Source organism: Anolis sagrei, chromosome 5, assembly GCF_037176765.1.
Source record: "Anolis sagrei isolate rAnoSag1 chromosome 5, rAnoSag1.mat, whole genome shotgun sequence".
NCBI classification, from domain to species: Eukaryota; Metazoa; Chordata; class Lepidosauria; order Squamata; family Dactyloidae; genus Anolis; species Anolis sagrei.
In genome coordinates, this window is record NC_090025.1 from 147,439,760 (window position 1) to 147,464,378 (window position 24,619).

The 24,619-nt window shown below is 39.3% G+C and overlaps 1 protein-coding gene across 17 annotated transcripts in view; it reads left to right on the forward strand.

Moving 5' to 3' along the window:
• Positions 1-24,619, forward strand: part of NAV3 (neuron navigator 3) — a 619,870-nt gene that overhangs the window by 431,946 nt on the left and 163,305 nt on the right. For all 17 annotated transcript variants that reach the window (XM_060777419.2, XM_060777418.2, XM_060777420.2 and 14 more), the window contains one exon: positions 19,902-20,017. In XM_060777419.2, the coding sequence (XP_060633402.2) occupies positions 19,902-20,017 (116 nt within the window). The remainder of the gene's footprint in view (positions 1-19,901; positions 20,018-24,619) is intronic.

Here is a 24,619-nt window from a genome sequence, read left to right on the forward strand (position 1 = left end):
ATCTTGGGGTCAGGACTCCTGGGGAGGGTCACAAGGGGGGTGTCAGAGGGGTTACCAAAGACCATCAGAAAAAACTGGATTTTCTGTTGGTCATGGATGTTCTGTGTGGGAAGTTTGACCCAATTCTATCATTGGTGAGGTACAGAATGCTCTTTGATTGTAGGTGAACTATAAATTCCAACAACTACAACTCCCAAATGTCAAGATATATTTTCCCCAAACTCCACCAGTGTTCACATTTGGGCAAATTGAGTATTTATGCCAGGTTTGGTCCAGATTCATCATTGTTTGAGTCCACAGTGCTCTCTGGATGTGGGTGAACTATAACTCCAAAACTCAAGGTCAATGACCACCAAACCCTTCTAGTATTTTCAGTTGATCATGGGAGTTCTGTGTGCCAAGTTTGGTTGAATTCCATTATTGGTGGAGTTCAGAATGCTCTTTAATTGTAGGTTAACTATAAACTCCAGTAACTACAACTCCCAAATGACAAAATCAATCCCCCTCAACTTCACCAGTATTCAAATTTGGGCATATTGGGTATTTGTGTGAAATTTTATACAGTGAATAAAAATACATCCTGCATATCAGATATTTACATTGCAGTTCATACAAGTAGCAAAATTACAGTTATGAAGTAGCAACAAAAGATATTTGTATGGTTGGGGGTCACCACAATATGAGGAACTGTATTAAGGGGTCATGGCATTAGGAACATTGAGAGCCACTGCATTAGAGCCATGTTTGGCATTCCAGTGGAAATTAGAGGTGGTCATTATGACAAGACAGAGCTGAATGAATACATAGGGACATTATTTATTAGGGCTGGGTGGTTTCGTTTCGTAATTTCGTAATTCGTTAAAAATTCGTTATTTTTTTTGGTTACGAAGCGATAACGAACCATTCAGGAGCATCTAAAAAACGAAACAAATTTTTCAATTCGTTTCGTAATTGCTTCGTATTCGTTTCGTATTTGTTTCAAAATCGTTTCGAAATCGTTTCGTTATTATTTTCGCATGTCTGGGGAAAGTTTTATAGCTGTTGTTTGTTTAATCAGTGAAAAAAAATTATAAATATCACACTAACAGTCAACAACAGAGGGAGAGGGAAGCTTCAGAAGTTTCCCCTGTCCCATATGGAGGTTTTTTAGCATATTGCGCGGTCGCGTCCGCCATTAACGAATCAATTCGTATTCGTTTTGCATTCGTTTCATATTCGTTTCATAATTTTACGAAATTTCGTAAATATCGAACTTTTTTAAAGAAAAAATTCGGAATTCTTTTAAATATCGAAACGCAAAAAACCCCAAAAAACAAATCGAGTTTAGAAACAATTTTTTCCGTGGTTGCCCAGCCCTATTATTTATTATTCAGCAAAGAGGCTTAAGTGAATGGGAAACATATTGTTGTAATGTAACTATTAGGCTTGTTTGATAAAAAAAAATTGGTTCAAAACTCGTTTGAGATGTAGGGGCGCTGGCAATTAAATTTTGAAATGATTTCTGAAATGTTCTGGAAAAATAGATCAGAAATATTAAAAATTTCCGAATTGCTTTGTTAATGGCAGGTGTCTTGGCAACCCTCCGTGCACTCCCCTGTTTTTGACGTTTTTGTCCCTGACTGGGATTTGAACCAGGGAGGCTTGGGAGGATTTTGTTTCCATGGCGGGAGCTCTCCTAATGGCTATTTTGCTGCCATTGGATTGCATGGGAGAATAGGAACCTTTATCTTCTTTCGATCTTTGCACTGTTTCTTTGTATGAATGTGGGTGCGAGAGTCTCTCTCTCACACTCTCTGGCAGTTAGAGGTTGTGAAGTATGCTGGAATCTAGGCAAGTGAGGACTATATATCTCCGGAATGACCAGGGTGGGAGAAAGAACTCTTGTCTGGTGGAGGCAAGTGTGAATGTTGCAATTGTTCACCTTGATTAACATTGAATGGCCTCAAAGACTGGCTGCTTCCTGCCTGGGGAATCTTTTGTTGGGAGTTGTTAGCTGGTCCTGATTGTTTCCTGTCTGGAATTCCCCTGTTTTTTGAGTGTTGCTCTTTATTTACTGTGCTGATTTTGGAGGGTTTTTTTAAATACTGGTAGCCAGATTTAGTTGAAAAGTAGTTGTTCTACTCCAGAAACTTTGTGTAGCACAAACTGTGTGTGCGTATGGAGAGCCATGGAGCTCCCCTTTTGTGGTGGACACATGCTATCTTTAATGCAGGGAAAGGCTTTGCTGCCTTCTCTTTAGAGACATCTTTGTAGATTCACTTTATTTTATATTTAGACAAAGACTGCTGCTCAACCATCTCGGCTAATGAGCAGCAAGGCAGTGTGGAATTATTCTGTGATGTTTGGATATTTCCCATGGTTATTTTGATTTTCAGAACCATTAAGCAAGTAACTTTGGCAAAGCCTAAACAAACAATTTTAAAATCTTGTAGTTTCCCTTCCCTGATGAGTGGCGGTGCAAAGAGGGATGAGGTGGGTGTGGCTAAGCACAGCTCTTTTTGAAGGTCACGCCACCAGTGGTAGAGATTGCAAAAGGTCCTGTAATGTAACAGCAAGAACTTTTGCAATCTCTACCACTGGGGGCGTGGCCTTCAAGAAGAGCTGTGCTGCTGCTTAGCCACACCCACCTCGTCCCTCTTTGCATCATTGCCATGTGCCAGGGAAGGGAAACCGCAAGATTTTAAAATCATTTGTTTAGGCTTTGCCAAAGTTGCTCAATGGTTCTGAAAATCAAAATAACTGTGGGAGACATCTGAAAAATGGGTAAGTGGTTCAAATTCGGAATTGCTCCTCCCACTATTCCTGCATGGTTCAAAATTGGTTCAAAAGTCCAAATTCTTTAAGTTTTTCCAAATTTTAGGTTTTTCCAAACCAAACTTAACAACCCTAGTAGCTATGATTTCCATTTAACGATAAATGAGAAATTATGATAAAACATTTTAAAGTAATTATAGTTAACATTAATGTAATAACTTGCCTACAATATTTTAGCTTCATCTTCAATAAGTATAGTTTTAATTATTCCAGCAATATATCTCTGAGCAACCAATTTAGCATCAGCACTGATATGAAACACATCTTTATTGTTGATTAAAAATGAATGTTGATTGGAAAAATAGACACATGGATAAGCGTTTAGAGCTTGTTAGCAATTTATGTATAAGCTTAAAGCTGCTTCCATGTTAAAAGGATCATGACTTACCTAGACCCAATGTTTCTTTCATTTAATGCGTGAAATTTTTCATGGTGAGGAGTCTTATAAATTGTGAAACCAATCGCATTTTATTAGACTTTTTCTCTTCTATTTCTCTTGTCTTTTTGCAAGATCTATCTTTGCTGCCACAAGGAGGAGCAACAATAAATCCCTTTATATGATGGGAATATTGTGTTCATGTTCAGAACTGAGCAGTACAAAATTTAGACTGTCATATGATGACTACATATTTCTTCCTAGGGCTGAAGTCTTGTATACATCTTCCTGGTAGCTGAGCACAGTGGGACTACATCTGAGCTAAAATGCTCAGGACTGTGCCATAAAAACCTGAATGCTTGGGCAGGCTTATGAGAAGCCACTTTCTTACTGCAGTCCTTTCAACCATAGGTCACATCTCCTGCCTTATACGTTGCTGTTAATCTTTCAAATGTTAAGCCCTACCAGTTAATAATAAACTTGAAAACTCTCCTGATGGAACACATCTCAAAATCCTGGAAGTAACAGAAACAGGAATGAAAGCACAATCTATAAATAGGTACTTTTTCAGACTAGGAATGTATTCATATACCACAAAAAAGTGGAGGAAAATGGAATGATTCTATGCAGAGCTGAGGCAGTGGAAATTAATTCAGAGGGGAAAAACAGGGAAATGTAGAATCTTTCAGATCAAAGGAAATGTGGGAAAAGGGAATTATTCTATAACTGCTTTTCAACATTCAAGAGAAATGAGTGAGGTTGATCAAACGGCAGTCCAGGTATGCCTAGCTTTTAATGTCACTGACACAATAGGGAGTGTTATGCATGGTATCATGTCTGAGATACAGCTGATTAGAAGGGGTTTCAACTTTTTTACCAAAAAGATACTTGAAATACTTGCTAATGGTCTGAAAAGAGCAATGAGTAGTACTTATGTGAATGCTGACTTGTTCTTATGTTTTTTAAAAGAAACCTTGATAACTTTCAAAACAAATGTGTTTTAAATCAGTCTCCAATCTGAAAGTAATCATAAATGGAGTACAGCAAAATTGAAGAAAGAAAAAGGAGAATGTGTAATCTTAATGTACAGCTCAAGCACATATTACTAAATCATGGTTATTTCTTGGATGCAAACTAGGCCAGTATCTCCTTCCTGGCTGTGTTGTTGTTGCTGTGCCAAAGTTGCCATATTATTTAACTGGCCTAATTTAACCTGTACTCAAAGCATGCTTTCTATTATCCCTTTAAACCATTAGTTAACCTTGATTATAGGCGTTTTGTTTTTAAAGAGTACATCTCTGACCCTTGAAGACACGAGGCAAAATGTGCAGTCTGATTTGCTTACCAAAGAGAAACCTGAAAGAAATCTCTCAGCATTTAGGCAACATATTCATAGAGGTTTCAGTTGTGGAGTGATTCTCGGTTGAAGTAGAAATAATTTTGTCAGTTGAAACAAAACCAAGTTTTTTTTTACAGAGATGCCTGTAAACAGGACTGCAGAAATGTGACAGAACAAAGTATCTTGGCAAGGAGTGTAAAAATGCTTTGTTATCAGAATAAAATTAACAAGCTTTCCATCAGAGTAGTAATTGTAGCCTGCTGCGGCAAATAAATACGTACATAGGCAAGCAAGCAAAAGACACAGGGTCCAGAATAATTTGCCCTTCTCGACTCCAGCAAAAGCACTCTGTTGCAACATCTCCTATCTTAGGTGTTCTTCTTCATTAATAACTTTTTTAACCTGACCACATTTTGATGTTGCTTGTCCATGTGTGTCCTGATTTTCAATTGTGAACTGCCAGAGTATGTAGGTGAGCAACAAGTGACCTCTTCACAAGGGGCATTTTTGCCCCTTTTGCTACTTTTATGTGCTGCTTGGATGGGGGCTGTCATGCACCATCACACAACACATGGCGGGCCCCATCCACATTCCTTCCAAAGTGGGGTGGAAGTGCCAAAAGGTGCTTCCTTCACCACTACAGGGAGGAAAGTGTTGTTTGGGTAGCTTCAGTGGAGATACCTGTACTTTCTTCCCTTTTTTGCTGTGTGATGGCGGAAAGGTGGGCGGGGTAATGCACATTGCTGCCCTTTCTGACATCTGATGGGGGGAGGGAAAGGGTACCAGTGCACCCTGTTCCATCCCCATCCTGCCCCATACCCACTGTGTGATGAGGGGAGGAGAGAGAGCACATGGGGCATCCCAAGCTCCCTGCATGCTTTCCCTTTAGTTGCACAACAGAATGGACCAAAAGGGCCATGTGAAGAGGTGATAGATGAAAAATGGAGGAAGCAGGAAATGAAGGACCTGAGCTGACAAAAAGGAAGAAAGTGAGGCAATAGAGATCACATCTACAGTGCCCACTTAGATTGGTGTAGATGTAGGTCACCCCTGTGGTAACTGGGGCAGGCCCTGTGGGGACCATACCTGGGACCAGTCTGGCATCCAGCACACTGGATCGACCATGCGTTTTGGGTCTGTGTAAATCTGTTCCAAGAAAAGAAAACCCAGAAGCATTGTATGCATGAGTAGGAGTAAGGCCTGCATGGAGAAGTGTCAGGCTGACACTGTAGTCAGTTGTATAGGAATTAGCTGAGGCAGCAATAGTGGAACCTTCTTGATGGATGGAGTAGAACATTTCTGCAAGCATAATAAGGTCAGCCCCATTCATGAACTGCAGCCCAGCAATTCTGCAGCATGGAGCTTTCCTTAAGTGTGGGACTGTGAAGTCAGTGGGTCATTGGGAAGTCTTTTTGAATCTCAGCCCTATATGCTCATCTTTAAAATGTTCTTGGGTGGTATAGAAATTATATCTTTGCATCATCCCATGCCAAGATCAAACCCTCATAGTTAAAGGTGGCTTTCTGTAGTGAATAGTAGAAACATAGTGAATATATTCTGAAAATATAGAAAATTCTGGGACTGGTTAAATAAGTAGTAATAATGCAGTTTAATACACTTTTGAAATGTGAACATTCTAATAATTTTAGCTCTTTCTGTTGGGTAAATTAAAGCTTAAAAAGAATAAATGTGAGATAGTGAAGAATGCACTATTAAATCAATATAGCCTAAAATACTTTTTGTTATTAACTTGTATTGATCATTAAAAATATTAAAGATTAGAGAAAGTTATAGGAAGTACAGAAAAAGTGTGATTGTATAACTCATATCTTCAAAATCAGCATGGATAATTAGGGAAAAACTATACACATCCAAGTTTCAATGAATAGATGTAAAAGTTTGAAATTACACACATTACAGTAACAGTGTGCTTTTAACGAGTCATTTTAATCTCTTGCAACATACAAATAAGGGAGAGGGATAAATACTGTAACAGCACTTTTACATTATCAAGCGGTACAAGCAGTCCCCAAGTTATGAACAAGATAGATTCTGTAGGTTTGTTCTTTAGTTGAATTTTTTTGTAAGTCAGAACAGGTACATTTTTAAAATGTAACTCCAATTACATAAGCTTTGTATAGCATAATAACCCCGAGGAGTTTGCTTTGCTGTCTGTGCTCCTGTTCAAAAGATTTCACCTCACTTTCCATCCCTGTGATAATTAAATTTTGAAAAATTTGACTGGGAACAAAGGTTGGTGATAAAGTTTCAGTGGGGACACTCCCCCCCCCCCCCCCATGATAATGCTTCCAGGAATGAGTTTCCCCTTTTAGGGGTAGATTTCTCTCACTTTCTGTTCTCTCACTCCAATTCCTAAGAGTCATTTGCAAGTCTGATGTTTGTAACTCAGGGACTGCCTGTAATTGGATTTCTTTTTTGCATTAAATTTTATGGATATAAACCCACTTCTTCAGATGCAGTACAGAGTGATAATAACACTCAAGCTAGAAAGCATAAAGTTGTGGAAGTGAGATGGAATGTAATAAGACTCAGAAAGTTGCAAGTCATGTCACATGCCCTAAATTTTCAAAATACTGCATAAGGTGAAACAAGCCTTTCTGAGCTATGGAGTCAGTTACTATTGATTTATAGAAGCAATAAATCGGCTTACCAAAAACTCAGTTTCTTTGGGTTCAAATTCTTCTCTGGGAAGACTCATTTTATTATAGCAGCAAGGACTCTTGTACTAATCCAAGTAATATGCCATGAAGCCATTGTCTTCACTCACACTTTTGTTAATGGCCTGGAATTGAGAATATAATTTAATTCAGCTGTTTCTTTTTCAGGTCTTCCTTTGTAATTTTCTTGTGCAAGGCTCACAACACCTAAATTCTGTAGTGTATGTCCAGGAAGGCTAAAATGTTCTGCAGTTGGCTCTTGCATAGAGACTGTTCTGTTTGTCTAGTGTAGAGTATAGAGCAGCATTACTAACACATATCACATTGGAGGAAGAACAAGTAAATGTACCTCTGATGTTATTATCCCCTGTAATCATGTTCCCAGAGTATATGTGCAGACAGCTAACGTCTAGGTTAGTGGAAAGGTTGAATCCCTGTGTTACTATTCATGTTATGCATTCTGTTGTAAGGGAGTGATAGTGTAAGATTTGGACGTTGTCTGTAAGCCAACAAGAACTTGTCTCACATAGCAAGTGAGGGCTATATTACCACCTTGTCACATGCACCACCGGTATTCATGGGTATCACCTTGTTGCTTCATGTCCTGCTCCTTTGTGGCTTCCCTCCTGTCTCATCACATGGGGGAAGCGTGTTTTTGGCAGCCTGGTCCATCTTTCCTAATGGAAAGATGGGGAGCCTGCTGTTGTCCACCACCACCATTTTTCTGCTGCAGTGGCAGTTCAGCCACGGAGCCATCCCAGAAGTAGTTTTCTGGAATGGAGCCACAGAGCCAAGCTTTAAAACCCCACTGCCACCACAAAAATAAAGGTAAGTGCGAAGAGGTTCATCCTCCAGAAATGGTTGTATCTCATCAATGATGCATTTGATGCAGTGGTCTCATCTCCTTCTATTCGGCTAATATTGCTATAGAGAAATGTTTATTATAAAGTGTTTATTATACTGTGTTTAAACTGTATTTGTGGTTTACATTTGTTGCCATGGCCTAGCTGTGAGGGATAGGTTGCCATGGTGACAAGGCAGCAGAGGAGGTGGGCGGAGCTTAAGGAGAAAAAGGTTTGAAAGTGACAGTTAATTTTCAGTCAGGAGGATGAGACCCTGAGAGGAGGAGCAGAGTCAGATAGGACTCTGGAAAAGTAGTTTCAGTCAGGAGGAAGAGACCCTGAGAAGAGGAGCAGAGTCAGTTAGGGCTCTGTGGTGTGAAGCAGTGTAAATTCAGTTAGTTCTTAGTATTTGTGAATATTTCTTCAGCAAGGGAGCTGAAGGTGAAACCTTGTTAGATTGCTTGAGTAAAAAGAATCTAATAGAGGAGGTTTTAGGATCGCCAGTAGTGTAAGACTGGAGATCAGTGGTTTGATCCGGTATAGGACAAACAGTGTGAATATTCACAACAGGGAACACTGAAATAATAAAGCACTTCACTGAAGAAGGAGTTTATAAGATTGTAACATCTAAAGCCTGAATGTATCTCAACCAAGCCATATTGTAACCATCAAGCATATGCCAAGCTCAACACCTCAATATTGCAACAATTACGCTTTGTTTAACAATAAACTTGTTCTCTTTGTATTTTAAACCTGCCTCCTCCATTGATTTTACGTTCGGTGCATTCCACTCTACCAAAGTTACCTCACAACGCAAATAGGGATAAACAGAGACTTTAAGACCAGCGTCTTTAAACATATTGGTGGCAGTTTAATTTAATAGCAGTCTAGGAACTTCCTTACATTTTTGGTGATCCCATTTGTTGGGATTAACACCACGTCTTTACATTTTATTGGTGGCATTGATGGTTCTTTACATTTTTGGTGGCAGACGACGGGATTCGTGTAACAACTGATCGAGTGCCTTAAGTTTAATTTAGGAATAAGTTGTGAGGTAAAAGTTGTTGAAAACATGGCTACCAGGCGGCAGAGAAAGCTGGCTGAGGAAAGAGAGGGAGACCAAGAAGAAAGTTCGAGCTCTGAGACAGAGACAGAGCCAGTGCCTATGTCAGAAATGGCTTTTAAGTACAAATTAGAGATGAAACGATTGGAGATGGAGGCAAAACAAAGAGAATTTGAAGAAAAACGAAGAGAGAGAGAATTGGAGATGGAGAGAGAGGCGAAACAAAGAGAATTTGAAGAAAAACAAAGAGAATTTGAAGAAAGACAAAGAGTGAGAGAATTTGAACGGGAGTTAGAATTGAAGAGAATGGAGTTTGAGCTAGAGAAACAAAGATTAGCTTTATCTCAAACATCCAGTGATGTCCAGGAAGGGAGATCTGGAGGGGATACCCCAGAATTGACAAAGAAATTCCCAAAATTTACCAAGGACGATTGTCCAGAGAAATTCCTAATATCTTTTGAGAGATGTTGTCGAGATTTTGGGGTCGCTAAGGAAAAATGGATGACATACCTTAGGCCTCAGATAAGTGGGAAACTTTTGCAGATTTATGGACAGATGCCTGAGGAGTCTTATGGAGACTATGATCTGTTTAAGAAACAGATTCAACAAGAGTTTAGATTGACTCCTGAATATTACAGATTTAAGTTCAGGTCATTAAAGAAAGATAAAACTCAAAGTTTTGCTCAGGTGGCCTCTAGATTGTCTCAACTGTTCGATAGTTGGTTAAGGACGTCTGAGGTGGAAGATTATCAACAGCTGAGAGAACTTTTAAAGCTGGAACAGTTTTTTCAATTAGTGCCTTATGATATTCGCTGGGTGATTCAAGATCGCAAGCCATCCACTATTGTAGAGGCAGCGGTTATGGCAGATCAAATAACAACCTTAAAAGAAGGATTCAAAAGGGAAGATCTGCCAAGTGACAAAAGAACAAACAGGCAGCCATTTTATCCACAACAAACGCGCCCACAGCAAGAAAAGGGTTCTGACTTAGAAAACACCATCTATAGGAGGCAGAGTGTAACAAGACAAACTGCTCCTGAGGTAAAAAGACGGTGCTTTCAATGTGGAGCATTGGATCATATAAAATATCAATGTCCCCTGTTAAAGAAAGAGAAAACAACCTTCTTTGTGAATAAAATGAAAGAAACACCAAGGGCAGAAGCAGATACTGTTTCAAAGGAGAGTTCAGGCTCAGAGCCTCAAGAGAAACAATGTTTGTTCATCTTGTCAGGCAGCCCATCTAAGGATTACTTAGAAACCATTTATATTGATAACAAAGACAGGAAAGGACTTAGAGATACAGGCTTTGCTCAGTGTGAAGCCTTTGCTCAGTACTTTGTGGACAAAGTCGCTTTGATCCATTCAGGCTTTGACACCACTTTAATGGCAGTCTCTGAGGATGTAACACGAGCACCTGCTTGTCCAGTTTTGATGGATCCGTTTCAATCTGTTCAACTCGAGGATGTCGTCAGGATTCTTGGAGAGGTGAGGCCAACCACATGCATCCTAGACCCCTGCCCATCCTGGCTGGTAAAGGAAGCCAGAGGGGGATTGGCAGAGTGGGTAAAGGTGGTGGTTAATGCCTCTCTTCAGGAAGGCAACATTCTAGCCAGCTTAAAACAAGCTGTCATAAAACCGCTGTTGAAAAAGCCATCACTGGACCCCACTCAATTCGTCAACTTTTGGCCAGTTTCCAATCTCCCCTATTTGGGCAAAGTCCTGGAATGTGTGGCAGCCTCACAACTCCAGGAGTTCCTGGTAGACACGGATTATCTGGATCCGGCGCTGTCTGGCTTTAGGCAGACATGGTACCAAGACAGCCTTGGTGGCCTTAGTAGATGATCTTTGCCAGGAACGAGACAAGGGGAGTGTGTCCCTGTTGGTTCTGCTGGACCTCTCATTGGCCTTCGATACCGTCGACCATGGTATCCTTCTGGGATGCCTCACGGGAATGGGCCTCGGGGGTACTGCTCTGCAGTGGCTCCAATCCTTCCTCAAGGGTCGATCCCAGAAGGTGTTGCTAGGGGAGTTCTGCTTGACCTTGTTCTGTGGAATCCCGCAGGGTTCAGTATTGTCCCCTATGTGGTTTAACATATACATGAAGCCATTGGGAGAGATCATCCAGAGTTTCGCAGAGGATGTCCAACTCTGTATGCAGATGATGTCCAACTCTGTTACTTCTTCCCACCTGCTACTACGGAGGCTGTTCAAGTCCTGAACCAGTGCTTAGCCACTGTAACGGACTGGATGAGTGTCAACAGATTGAAATTAAATCCAGACAAGACAGAGGTACTCCTGGTCAGTCGAAAGGCCAAACAGGGCATAGGGTTACAGCCTGTGCACAACAGAGTTGCACTCTCCCTGAAGGCTCAGGTTCGCAGTTTGGGAGTGATCCTGGACTCATCGCTGAGCCTGGAACCCCAGGTGAGGGGAGCTTTTGCACAATTAAAACCTGTGCACCAGCTGCACCCGTATCTTGGGAAGTCTGACTTGGCCACGGTGGTCCACGCTCTGGTTACATCCCGTTTAGACTACTGCTACGGTCTCTACGTGGGGTTGCCTCTGAAGACTGCCTGGAAGCTCCAATTAGTCCAACAAGCGGCAGCCAAATTACTAACAGGAGAGGGGTACAGGGAGCAAACTACTCCTTTGTTGCGCCAGCTCCACTGGCTGCCAGTTAGCTGTCGAGCACAATTCAAAGTGCTGGTGTTAACCTATAAATCCCTAAACGACTCCGACCCAGTTTACCTGTCCGAACAGATTCTCCCCTATGAACCAACAAGATTGTTAAAATTTTCTGGAGGGGCCCTGCTCTCGGTCCCACCATCCTCGCAATCGCGTCTGGTGGGGATGAGGGACAGGGCCTTCTCGGTGGTGGCCCCTCGGCTCTGGAACTCTCTCCCACTGGAGATTAGAACTGCCCCTTCTCTCCTGACCTTTAGAAAACAGGTGAAAACCTGGCTCCGGAAACTGGCATTTGATGAGTGAGTCAATGACTCATGACTATACAGACGGATGGTGATGAACTACGATTTCATTTTGACGACTTGGCCTATGTAATTATATGACTGTATTTTAGTATTTTAATGTTTTAGTGTATTACGGGATATGATGTTTTTAAACGATTGTCTGGGATGTGATGTTTTTAAACGATACTGTTGTTGTGAACCGGCCTGAGTCCCTCTGCGGAGGTGAGAAGACCGGTATATAAAAGTTCTAAATAAATAAATAAATGAATAAATATAGAACTCATGGTCTTCTACAATCTCCAGCTACCTTGGAAGTAATATTACCAGGGTCAATGACATAATCCACATCAGAGTTACATCATTTTTCTCTGGGGCTACATCATACGTGCCATCATGCCACTGGTTCTTAAACCCCAGAGGTATCTATTGGTTGGTTGGTTGTTTTTAAGTAATAAGCATTTGAAATAATATATATTTTTTCTGCTTTCACATCAGCAACCAGAACATTATTTCAGTTTTTCAGTAAGTGGCAATTTCATCCAACTTAGGTTGTCTGGTTCTATTTTTATGTGACTGGCCAGTTGTGTGATGGGATGCTCTTACTAAATAGCCATGGCTTACATCTGTTTGCAAATTTGTTGCTGTTCCTGCCAGAGACCATGCTGCTGTGTCCTTGAATGAAGAACACTGAAAGTATAGGGATCCAGAAATGGATTGACAGGAAAGCTGTTGCAGTAATTCAGCAGCTGAGAGGAAGGCCATTAAAAAAATACCAACAACACATCTTTTGATTTGGGCTTCATTTTATTCTACTCAGAAAAGAGAAGGGAACACATAAGTGAACCCAGCTGGCTTTCAGTAGAGATGGTAGAAAAGAGTAAGAGGCCATGTTAAACATGTATATTACCTAGGACATTTGAGCAACTCTTAAGGGGGTGAAGTTTTTATCTGTGTGAATTCTGATATTAACGGATCATTTGTGCTTTTTGGGTGGATATGTGAATTAGGCTGTAGTTATCCATCTGATTTCACATTTCCTTTAATGTCCAAGGTCTGCCTTATATCAACAGTAATCTTTATTCAGATAAAAATTGACACAGTGCTTATACCTGGTCAACTATTGCAGGTGTTCTGGCTCAGGAAGTGCTAATCCCATTTCTTACACCTCTTTGTAGATTCTATCATTGATTTTACATTTGAGACTGAAAATTACCTTTGTGACTCTCTTATGCTATTTATGTGAATGCATGGTTCCTGCTAATGTGGAAAATATGTATTTGTAATTCAAATGAGCAATCTGATTCATGTAGATTTTACATTTCCATTACAAACTGATTTAAGCAAAAGCTGCTGCAAGATTCCTGTATGAAAACCACCTTTACTCTGAGCTTATAAACACACTAGTTTGAGAACCTCAGGCAAGTAAAATAAATTTATGCAGATAACCAGCCACACATTTTATCTTGTTTTTATAGCTTTTTAAATTAGGAAACAATGTATTTATTTCTTGTTTCAATTTCTCAAAGTGCCACAAATGACTAAGCAAGAGATAGATAGATAGATAGATAGATAGATAGATAGATAGATAGATGATAGATAATGTCAGGGTCTGCAGCCTTTCTTCCAAGGTGTGGTCACAGGCAATCCAAGATTCAAGCCATAGTATGTTCAAGGAAAAGGGGGAAGCAAAGCTAATTCCAAGAATACCAGATGCACAAAGACTCACTGAGAAGTCAAAGTCCAAAGAGCATGGCATGGGGGTCACCAATAAAATTATCAGCTATAGCACCAACACAACAATGGTTCCCAGCAAAGATCTGTTACAAACACCAGCTCTTTATGTTGTTCCTGAAAAGTCCTTACAGCAGTGAGATCCTCTTTTGAGCCAGCCGATTGGACCTTCACCGCTGGATGGCATCAACCCTAAGCTGAAGCTGGGCAGGGACTGCTCTTTCTCCAGAAGAGCCTCATCCTGCCCAGACTCAGATGCCTTCATTCCTGGAGGGTTCTGCTCTTGCTCAGCTGTAGTAATCTCTACAGTGTCAGACTGCTTGATCTCAGATTCTGCTGCTGGGATGAAGCTATCCTCCCAATCATCCACATATTGTTCCAAGTTCCTGACAGAGAGAGAGAGAGAGGGGGGGGGGGGGAGAGATATATAAAGTAAGTTTTGCTGCTGTTTTTTTGGCTTCTTTCCCAGGAATGTCCTGGAGTTTCAGCAAAACTCTGGAACAGTCCCACACTTGGGAGGAGTGCAGACAACGTGACCAGTTCCAATGTGTTTAAAGTCTACTGTTCACTTGGGATGGTGCCACCACCCACTTTACCCTGTGCTCATCAGCACATGAAAAAAAGTATGCATTGGGCTTGTGTCACCCCTGTCACTACAGCAGATGCTCATAAAGCCCCAAGAGAGTTCCTGGACATTGCCTGATTCCTTTTCTAATGGCAAGGAGCTCTCTACAGCCATTTGACAGCAGCAATGAGAACAGGAAAGGTAAGATCACAGTCCAGTGGAACTAAAGCAATTTTGATCATGCTGGACCATGAAGACTCTACCCTCCCATAGGTCAGGAACAGAGCATTTCAAACCTCCATAGCCAATCCAGGGCCATTTCTGTTCTTTACTGGCCCTGATATATTTGGCAGTTGTAGACAAGCTCTTATTTTTTCATGCACTTAGAAAAATATTGTCATTGCTGATGGTTTTTTAAAAAGTGAATTTACCACTTAAGTATAAAATGAGTAGAAAATACATGTTCATGAGGCTTCAAGGCAAAAGTGTGATGTGATCATACAGAGTTTGACAGAGCAAGTTTATGTGTAAGCAGACGTCAAAGTGCATTATGCATTATATGTGTTCTATACTGAGTGGTGTACTCTTCCGTTAACTTTTTGTATAACTTCATATCCTTGCATCAACTACATCCAATTATACTGATGGAAGTCTCCATGCTCTTTTTGAATATGATGTTCTCGAGAAGATTCAATTCTTACAAAACATCACCTTTTATTGCTCAGTGGGATGTCAACGTGCTGTTAAAAACAGAAGCATTGACTTGAGCCCTGTTCATAAACATCTTATTAGCTAATTTTACCCACCCATCAAGCTTTCTTTGTTCCCCTTCCATTCCAGATCTTAAATGTCCTGCTACTATCTTGAGATATAGGGTTCATAATTGTCAGCTTACTGCAAGCTGTTGCATCCTTAATATGGCAAATCAGGGGCATGAACACACCAATACATTTACATTTTAAGTCACTTAGACTCATTCCTGTGAAATTAAACTGGCAATAGGCCAAACACTGCCTGTCAATGCTAACAAAGATTTCCAACAAAAATAGTTCAAAGTGAGCCAGTGTTTGAGTGTATGTATTTTGGGTCAAACAGGATACTGCAGGCGGTACAATGTGTAATGATGTGTTAGATTTTAGATATAGTAAGTGAGAAAAGATATTACATATAGAAAGAAAAATGCAGGCACAGTGATATTTTTTGTACTTATTTCTTAGCTAATTGTATAACAGGATGATTCGTTATTCATTTTTCTTAACATCCTGCATTGGTGTAATTATGATGATACCTTAAATCTGAAATTTAAAAAGCCATAAAAGCTATTAAAGGCAGCTGAAACCTTGAAACCTGTCAAGATCTATAAGGCATATTAATAGCATAGCTTTTGGGATGTCAAAATAGCTAAAGCAGATCTTTGATATTTGTGGGCAAGGGTGTTCAGACACAGAATAAATGCTCTTAACAGAGGAAGTACAATGATGTGGTTTCTGTTTTCAACTAACACAGCAAGAATAATCATTAAGTCATAAGGGTTAATTGAGGGCAGACTGCAGAACACAGACTAGGAAGATAACATTTCTGAATATGGTCTATCCTCCCATATAACTTAGGTTAATGTAGCTGGTCAACTGGAGAACAAGTATTATGATTTGGATAAAATAACTTGCTTTAAAACCTGTGTGTTAGAACTAAGAGCTGAACTTCTGTACTCATTGTAATGAGAATATGGGGGCAGATCCTTATAACAAGTCAGTGTACCCTTCTTTTCATTCCTTCCCAGCATCCTTCCTCTGAATTCAGTGTGTTGCTATGGCACATGAGTTTCAAAAGGTTCACCCCTGCAAGGCAAAGGGAACCAACATACTCTAGACATTGGTAGACTACAACTCCTATCAGCCCTACCGGGGGGGGGGGGGGTGCACTGATGGGAATACTCATAGTTGTAGTTCAAAATCATCTGGGAGGCTACATGTTCCCGATCTTTGCTCTAAGAAGACATAAAGTAGACATTAGACTTATCGGACCAACTGTAAATAAGATCTCATCTACCTCATTAACAACTGCTGGGACTGGGTTGGTACTGGGCAAATTGAGACTGAACTGATTAGGAATATTTTTCCTATTACATTTGTCTTCTGAGCTAAAGTTCTTCCCAAAGCTACAACCTCACAGGAATGTGCATCTTCTTCACAAGCACTTTATATACATGAATACAGATCCTAATGGTAGCTATCTTTCATCATTTTGATTTGGTCCTGAGAAGAGACTTTCTCATCATAGGGCAATCTCTTCTATAGCCGTGTCCAGATCACCATGTCATTTAATGTGACCCTCCAGATGCTAGACTACAATTCCTGGATTCCTCATCATTAGACATCATGACTAGAGCTGATGGGAGCTGTAGTACAGTAACCTCTGGAAAGCTGTTCTGTTTAAATCAGGATAGTGGTGTTTGAATTTAGATACCAGACTTGTGTATATGATGTCTAACTTTAAAGTTTCCTTAACCTTTCTCCAGCCTCAGAGCCACAAGTGCTATTAGGTTGCAATTCCTACTATTGCCAGTGTGCATGGCTGATAATCAAAAGTGTTGGAAGTTGTTTTTCAATAACATCTGGGGACTCAAATTGGGGAAAAACTAAAGAGCACCGATGACTATGTCATTTATTCTCTGTAGCTTTCTTGGTCAATCTTCTCATAACTGTCTGTGGCAAAAGTAAGAAAATGTAGCAAAAAGAGGGTGATGTATTACCCTTGTTACACTGATCTATTGGAAGGGATGGGGAGTGGCTGCCCTAGAGTTCATCCTTTGCAGCACGCCAAGTTGAATGGTCCAAAATATATGTTATGCTTTTGTACCTCCTCCCTCACACATCTCCTCCATGCCCACCCAGCAGTAAGCTTTCAAGAGGACAAAAGTATGTCAGCTAGCATGATTTGGTTAGATACACCAGGTCCAGCCCCCATTTTCCTTCCAAGACTCTTGGACCCTAAAGCAGAGGGATTAGCATATGTTTGAAGATCCAGTATTGGAGCACTTTGGATTGGAAGGGTAACTTACATAACATTTTATATCTGGATTGGTGGGAAGATCTTAAATAGGATGATAGTATTAATTCTAAACAAGGCTTTTGCTTCAGATGTTGAGCACTATCTGGCACACCCAAACCTTGGAAAATTTGTCTTTTTTGGATTACAGCTTCAGGAATCTCCCAGCAAACATGGTCATCAGGCTTGTTGGCTACAACAACTGAACTACAATTCATAGAGTTGTAGTTCAAAAATTAATGTCCCCAAGCTCATGGCATACTTTGTTTTGATCCAAATGGGTACACACAGATGCCAAAGTCAAGCATAACAGCAAACTGTCTACTATCACCATTTTTGGAAATAAAAAATAAAATAAAAATGAATGTGAAACACTATAGTTTATAAAATATCTGTTTCTGGTTATGATGCCTTTAAAACATTCTAAAAGTATTATCAGGATCATGCATTCAGCTCAGAGATGTGCTTCCTCATCCGTTTCAGCATGCTTTTGAACAAACCCATTAGATAAGCAGCTTGGAAGTAGTAAACATAGCAAAAGCATTGACAGGTTGTTATTTTGTGAAAGACATGATTTTAGAAAAGCATTCCAAGGTGTCCTCTGTTTCAGCTGAAAAGAGCCAAATAGTTACTGCTATAGTTCTAAATATTCCATTTGCACACTAGCTCTATATATGAGACAAATATATTTGAATGTGGGTTGTCCTTTTTCTATAGATAATTCAGACATCAAATTCAATCTATCAGAAATCTGGAATTTGTTATTACAAGTAACTTCCAAAGAAAACTGAAAACAATGTTGTGATTTTACTACTTATCTCTTAGACCTCTAGATTTATGGTATTTTGCTGTTACCCAAATTCACCAAGACTGGATTGTTTTACATCAATAGTAATTGTGATATGCTCTTGGTGCCTTGGTTTTTAGGCCAGTACCTGAGGTTATTTGGGACACTGATTTAGAAAACTGCATTGGATAGACTGCATCAATTATAGTTTTTAGATATGATTTTGTATGGACAAGCAGATGATGACTGGTATATGACATATGTTCTGCATCTCAAAAACTAGAGCTGATAGGGGGAAACTGGTGCCATTTTTTGGAATCAGGAGTTCAAATATACCCAGAAACAGGGCTAACATTAGAGGCACCAAAATGTGTGTTAGCCAGTGGTATATATCTGCTAATTTTTAAAATATACATGCATATTACAATGGTCTAATGTCCTTCCAGCCTCGGAAAGAGAGAGAGAGAGAGACTGAGCAATTCATTCATTCAAAAATATTGTAGAAGTTTTAGATTTCACTTTTCTTGGATACAGATATTCCAAGAAAATAAAATGGAACTTAAATAAGTTTCTTCCTATGACCATTTTCTTTAGCTTTTAATTTAATTTGAAACTTTCTGAAATATCATAGTTAATTTCATTTAAAGCCCAATCCTACAGAGATTTACTTACAGGGAAATTCTAATATGTTGAGTTGATAAAGAGCATCTAGAAAAAGTGATAAGAAATTCAACATTAACTAGGAATGTAAACATTGTTTTTACAGAGGTCTCCCCCCCCCCCCCCCATTGTCAGTGAGAAAGGGTGGATTAACACATCAAGATAATAGATTAAAAATTGTGAGTCATTTTGAATTTTTCACATTTCAGGAATATTTTTGAAAGCACCAACAGGCAAAAAATTGCTCAGAAAGAAACCTCTTAAGTAGTATGAACAACAGCCTCTCCCAATTTTTTTTGGAAAAGTTGCACAAAAATATTTTTGATGTATTTTTTTGATTTTTTTGCACTGAAAAGTTCAAACATGTGAAAAATAATTGAAAGGTGTTCCAAAACTCTTGTAATTTTGCTACATAGAAATTCTAGACATTTTTCATTATTGAGGGCAAGAATGAAATCATAAATTATATAACCTTAACTACATGAACTGTTGCAAGAGTTTAGAGCTTTAAAGAAAAATATTTTAAAGAAACCTAATGAAAAAATGGCACTTTTGACAATAGAATCCTTATAGATTCTGTTACAGTGGTGGCTTTTAACAATGACCTATTGCTGCTTTCCTGTTTAATATTACGAAAGACCCAAACAGGCGATTTTTAGATCCCCTGCATTCTAAATACATTCATACTTACATAATCCGTGGATATTATTAGTCATTCTCATCACTTGTTTGAGTCTTCTCAAAAATTTGTCGGAGACATTTAGTCCTTGACACCTTGTCTAGTTATAGCTTTGCACTAAAAACATGTTGTACTGGTAAACCTTCCTCCTTTGAACCATATGGCTAAAATATTTACTCTTTAGATTAGAATTTAATATACTTTAGTTGTGTAAAAAGAGGTGTTAATAATATTTCCAGAATATGGCTTGTGAGGAAAAGAAATGTATACCACTCCCCTATCCCCTTGATTAACAGTTACTACTACCATGATTTTTGCAGATGTAACTATTAGTCTCTGATTAATTTCAGAACTCATTCAGAAAATGATAGTACCACTCTCCCACCTTCTGACTTCTGCACCAGTCCGACAAAAATGGATTTGGCATACAGTAAGACTGCCAAACAGTGCCTAGAAGAACTATCTGGTGAGTAATATGCATATATTGTATTGTAGTTCTGTATTCACATTCTGCAGAACCAACTTGGATATTGCATAAGAAAGCAATGTAGAAGTATATTGAGTTATTTAAAAAGCTACAAATATTTATGTATATCTCTCTGAATTAATCTAGGGTTTTCACAGTCCTGTTGACCACTGTGTTCTATTTTGGATTTGCAAAATGTAGGTCACAAAGACAGATTGATTTAAACCATGGTAAATAAAATCATGACCTAAATCAAGTGAAAGAGAGAAACCAATTTAAGCAAAGGATTTATGGCTGGTTTCACATTAAAGTCCATTAACACCAACTTTGCCTAGTTGGGGAAAGTAGGGTAAGTGGGGTTAAAAACAGATATTCCACAGAGCACATAGACCTATCCTGTTACTTTCGAAATGGCTTGTAATTCTTCTCTGTAATATTTATTCGGAAATTAATCCATTACGGGGAAGGAAATAGAAGTGTCCTATAGAATTGCTTTATTCTTTTACATGCTGGGGATCAACAACAAATTGAACAGTGTCTCTTGAAATTATTTTTCTTAATGGTCCAATGTAATTTTTTGTTCCAGGATGATCCTAATTATTGGTGTCTATATTGATTTATTTATTTACCACATTTGTACCTGCTCTTCTCACCCCAAAGGGGACTCAGAGAGGCCTTACAAAGGCAATGATTTGATGCCAAAAGATACATAAAAATAAAATAAGCAAATGCATTAAAATCAAATAGTTAAAAACATCATTAAAATACATCTTCAAAATCATACTGTCCATTTGGATCTATATTGCCTTGTCTTGGATCAGACTCGCAGTGGTTCTCAACCTGGGGTCCCCAGATGTTTTTGGCCTTCAACTCCCAGAAATCCTAACAGCTGGTAAACTGGCTGGGATTTCTGGGAGTTGTAGGCCAAAAACATCTGGGGATCCCAGGTTGAGAACCACTGGATCAGAGTGTGGAATGCTCGAAGCATCTTGAAGCTAGTATTTCCAGAAAGTTGATGTGGTGTTGTCTTTCTGATTGCGACCAGAGGCGCTGTATCTGGAGTCTCCTGCAGTGGGCTCCCCATCCATATGTCAATGAGCCTGTGGTGATTGCCTCCAATGGTTGTGGGGGTGGGATGGGACCCCCGTCAGATGTGACTTTGTCTCATCTACCATAGCAGTCTTTGGAGGAGGGGCCTCGGTATCAACTGGGATCATGTCTGGTGATCTGTCAATGGGTTGAATGCATCCAAGAACTATCTCTGTAGGGGGTCATATTTGAAGATGTGCATTCGAGGTGACAATGACTGTTGAAAGCATATGACCCAGGATGGACTGGATATTCTTTGTTCACCCCCTGCAAGGAAGTGACGGTGTACTGGGCTTATGAAAATGTGGAAGTATGCATCCTTTAAATCCATGGTGGCAAATCAGTTACAAGTTACAAATGACTCATAATTAAGAACAGGGGTGAGGTAACAGAAAATGAAAAAAATCTACCCCATAGAAGGAAATTCATTTCTGAAGGAGTTATCATGGGAAGAAGGTATCTTCACTGAAGCGTTATCACCACAAGCCCAATTTTTCTAAATCCAATTATCACAGGGACAGAAAGTGAGGTGAAATTTTCAGAACAGGGGCACAGACAGCAAAACAAATATCACGGGGTGTTAATCCTTCCCTATGCTATTCAAATCTTATAGATATATGGCTGGAGTTGCACTTTAAAAATGTACATGTTCCAACCTACATACCAATCCAACTTAAGAACAAACCTGCAGAACCCATCTTGTTTGTAACTTGGGGACTGCCTGTAGTGTACAAACCTTTTCTACTCTCAAAAAAGTCTTCACCCAATTCGAAGGCAGTCCTGCTTTAATTCCCAGTTCCCACACACCATAGCCACTCCATTCAGCAAACATTTTCTGACCTTTGGGAAGAGAAAGCAGGTTATAAATAAAGTGTTATTACTATTATTAAGCATTTTGAGGGATTACTATAGAAAAATAAATGAGGATGAGGTAAGTGAATTAATTACCACCATCCTCATTGTAGTCATGTAACACTGGGCTCAGTCACATCTCTTGGACATTCACTGACTTCATATGAAAAGACTTGTTGAGAACTTTTTCTTCCATGATGTGGACTTTGTTTCAGATTCTGAAACAGAGATATATTTGCTTGTAGATTGTGTACCAATACATTTTCAGACACAAGGACTAAATAAGGGTTTTTTATTACTTAGGCAGCAAATGATAATGCTGTTTTGTTTTAGGACCAGGGAATGATTCTAACAATAAAATACAATATGTCGCCTATTGTTCGATATGTATAATGCTTCAGCTCAAGATTTCTACTTTTTCTACAGGAAAGTAAGCTGAATTTTGTTTTTATTTTAGATGGTTTAAACTAGGCCATGTAAAATAGATACTTTCTAGAACAAAAATGCTACAAAAGGCACGGGGGGGGGGGGGGGGATCCCAGAATGATGAACTAGTTAGAATGAGAAAAATATGTTTCCATTTGATATGTGGTGAACATTTTTGGTGTTTTTAGTTTAGAGAAGCGATTATTAGGGAAGGCCAGGATAGATTTTTATCTTATGAAGTCAGCAGCAGGATAAAGTAGGTAGAGAAAAAAATCCTTCCTCTCATAAAACTATTTCTCTATTTCCCCATTTATTAGCTTATCTTGTTACAAATATCAGCTAGATCTTAGTCCTCAGGGTTTTTGGATGTCAGAGACATGGTTATATGTTTAATAATAGACAACCATGGTCTGTTGCTGCAGTTGCCTAACCCTGTTTCCTAAACAAATATTCCTGTTCTTTGTCCCAATATTTGATCCTTTGAATATGATACATATCCTCCAGCCTTTTCCATAAGTGAGTTTGTTGCTGTGGATGCTCAGAGTATCCAGTATTAACAACTGCTTCCAAAGGTCCTTTGGTAGGATCTTACGCATATGCTCTTGTTGGGGTTAGCAAAAATGATCAAGAAGATAGACGACAGATGGGTAAGCAAATAGCCAGTCTTTTTGCTCTAATGGATTTTACATGCCTGCTCCAAAATGACACAGAAGGTAGAAATAGGCATCAGTGTGTGATCAAAGACCTTTTTAGTTCATTTTTGGAATGTCAATAGCACTAGATTGAGCAGCCTACAAATATCTTAGTGACAGTTTAGTTAGTTGCTCGTGGTAAATCGAAAATACTAGGATTGAGAGGACAGACATATGTCATTCATAGCTTCCTTACAACATTGTGAGCAATGTGTGAAGCAAGGCTAAAATGAACCACAATTTTTTGAACAGGAACAATTATTAGCTGGAAAAGGAATTGATGAGCAGATTGAGAACATTTGTGTATTGGCTCTGCAGTGCATTTTTTCAGAATGGTTCAGTTACAGAACAGGTGTTTTCATATATTAAGGGCCTCTCATCATCCTAGGAATATTATCAGTTAAGAAATACCTGTTGGCATAAAAACAGGATTGTTTTGTGAATCTTGCTATTACCTTTGCCAGTATGTGGGGGCTATCACCTTTACCTTGGTATCTGCAGTTCCTTTGTTCTTCGAAGGAATTGGTGTGAAAAGCCATTGTTAACTATTTGGCATCTTATACAGTTGCTTCTGAAAACATCTTGGGAGATGTCATTGATTGCTGAGGTCAGTCATTCTATAGTTAAACAATACTACTTCCCTTGAGTGGCTGCCAAAAAGCAGTTTCTTACATCAATTCTCTATGTGCTGGGTGTAACATTTGAAAGGCTCTTATCCCATACATACTCCAGAATCTTGTATTTCTGGTGGTGGGTGAGCTAGCATGTAAGTGTGGCAGATGTATTACACTTTCAGATAAAGGCCATTTAAATGTTGCTCATGACAGACATACCGCTTGCTTTCATGTTCCTGATAATGAGTAGCATTGTTTGAAGAGGCTGTAATGTCTACATTTTCCTCATTTGGTTTATAAAACTGTAATAATACTGTGCTCCTTGCTTCTACTTTTGTGGTCTTCAGTTTCATTGTTATGGCACTAATAGAAATCATGCACTAGGTGACCTGATCTCAGCCAGTTCTTGAAATCCTTGTATTTCAGCATATGCCAAATGCTAGTGATGTACCATTTAGGAAACAATCATGTCTTGAATAACTGTTCTCACATGATTTCAGAAGCTGAGCAGGGAAGGAAAAAAATCCTTCCTAAGACACCTTCAAATATTGCCAGTACAAGATCATATTAGTGTACTTGGCTAGATGTATCTATAGTCTGATTTGGTAGGAGACAGCTTCCTATGTTTCTTCCTATGCATATGGCAAGGAGAAGTGGGAGGAAAAAGGGGTTTTTGGAGTATTGGAAACCCGCAACAAGAAAAACGCTTTGGTAAAAATTTCAGATTTGCTGATGAACCTGACCCCCAATGAGAAGCCACTGTTTGCATTATCACACTGAGAAGGGCTTTTTAATTTTAATTTTTAATGTCTTCTTTCTCTCACTCCCCCCCCCCCCCCCCCAGATACTTATTATTTTCTTGTGGTTGCAGTTTTCCTGGTTTGAAAAAAAAATAGGCCTTTAGAATCACCTTATAAGGTTACTATTTT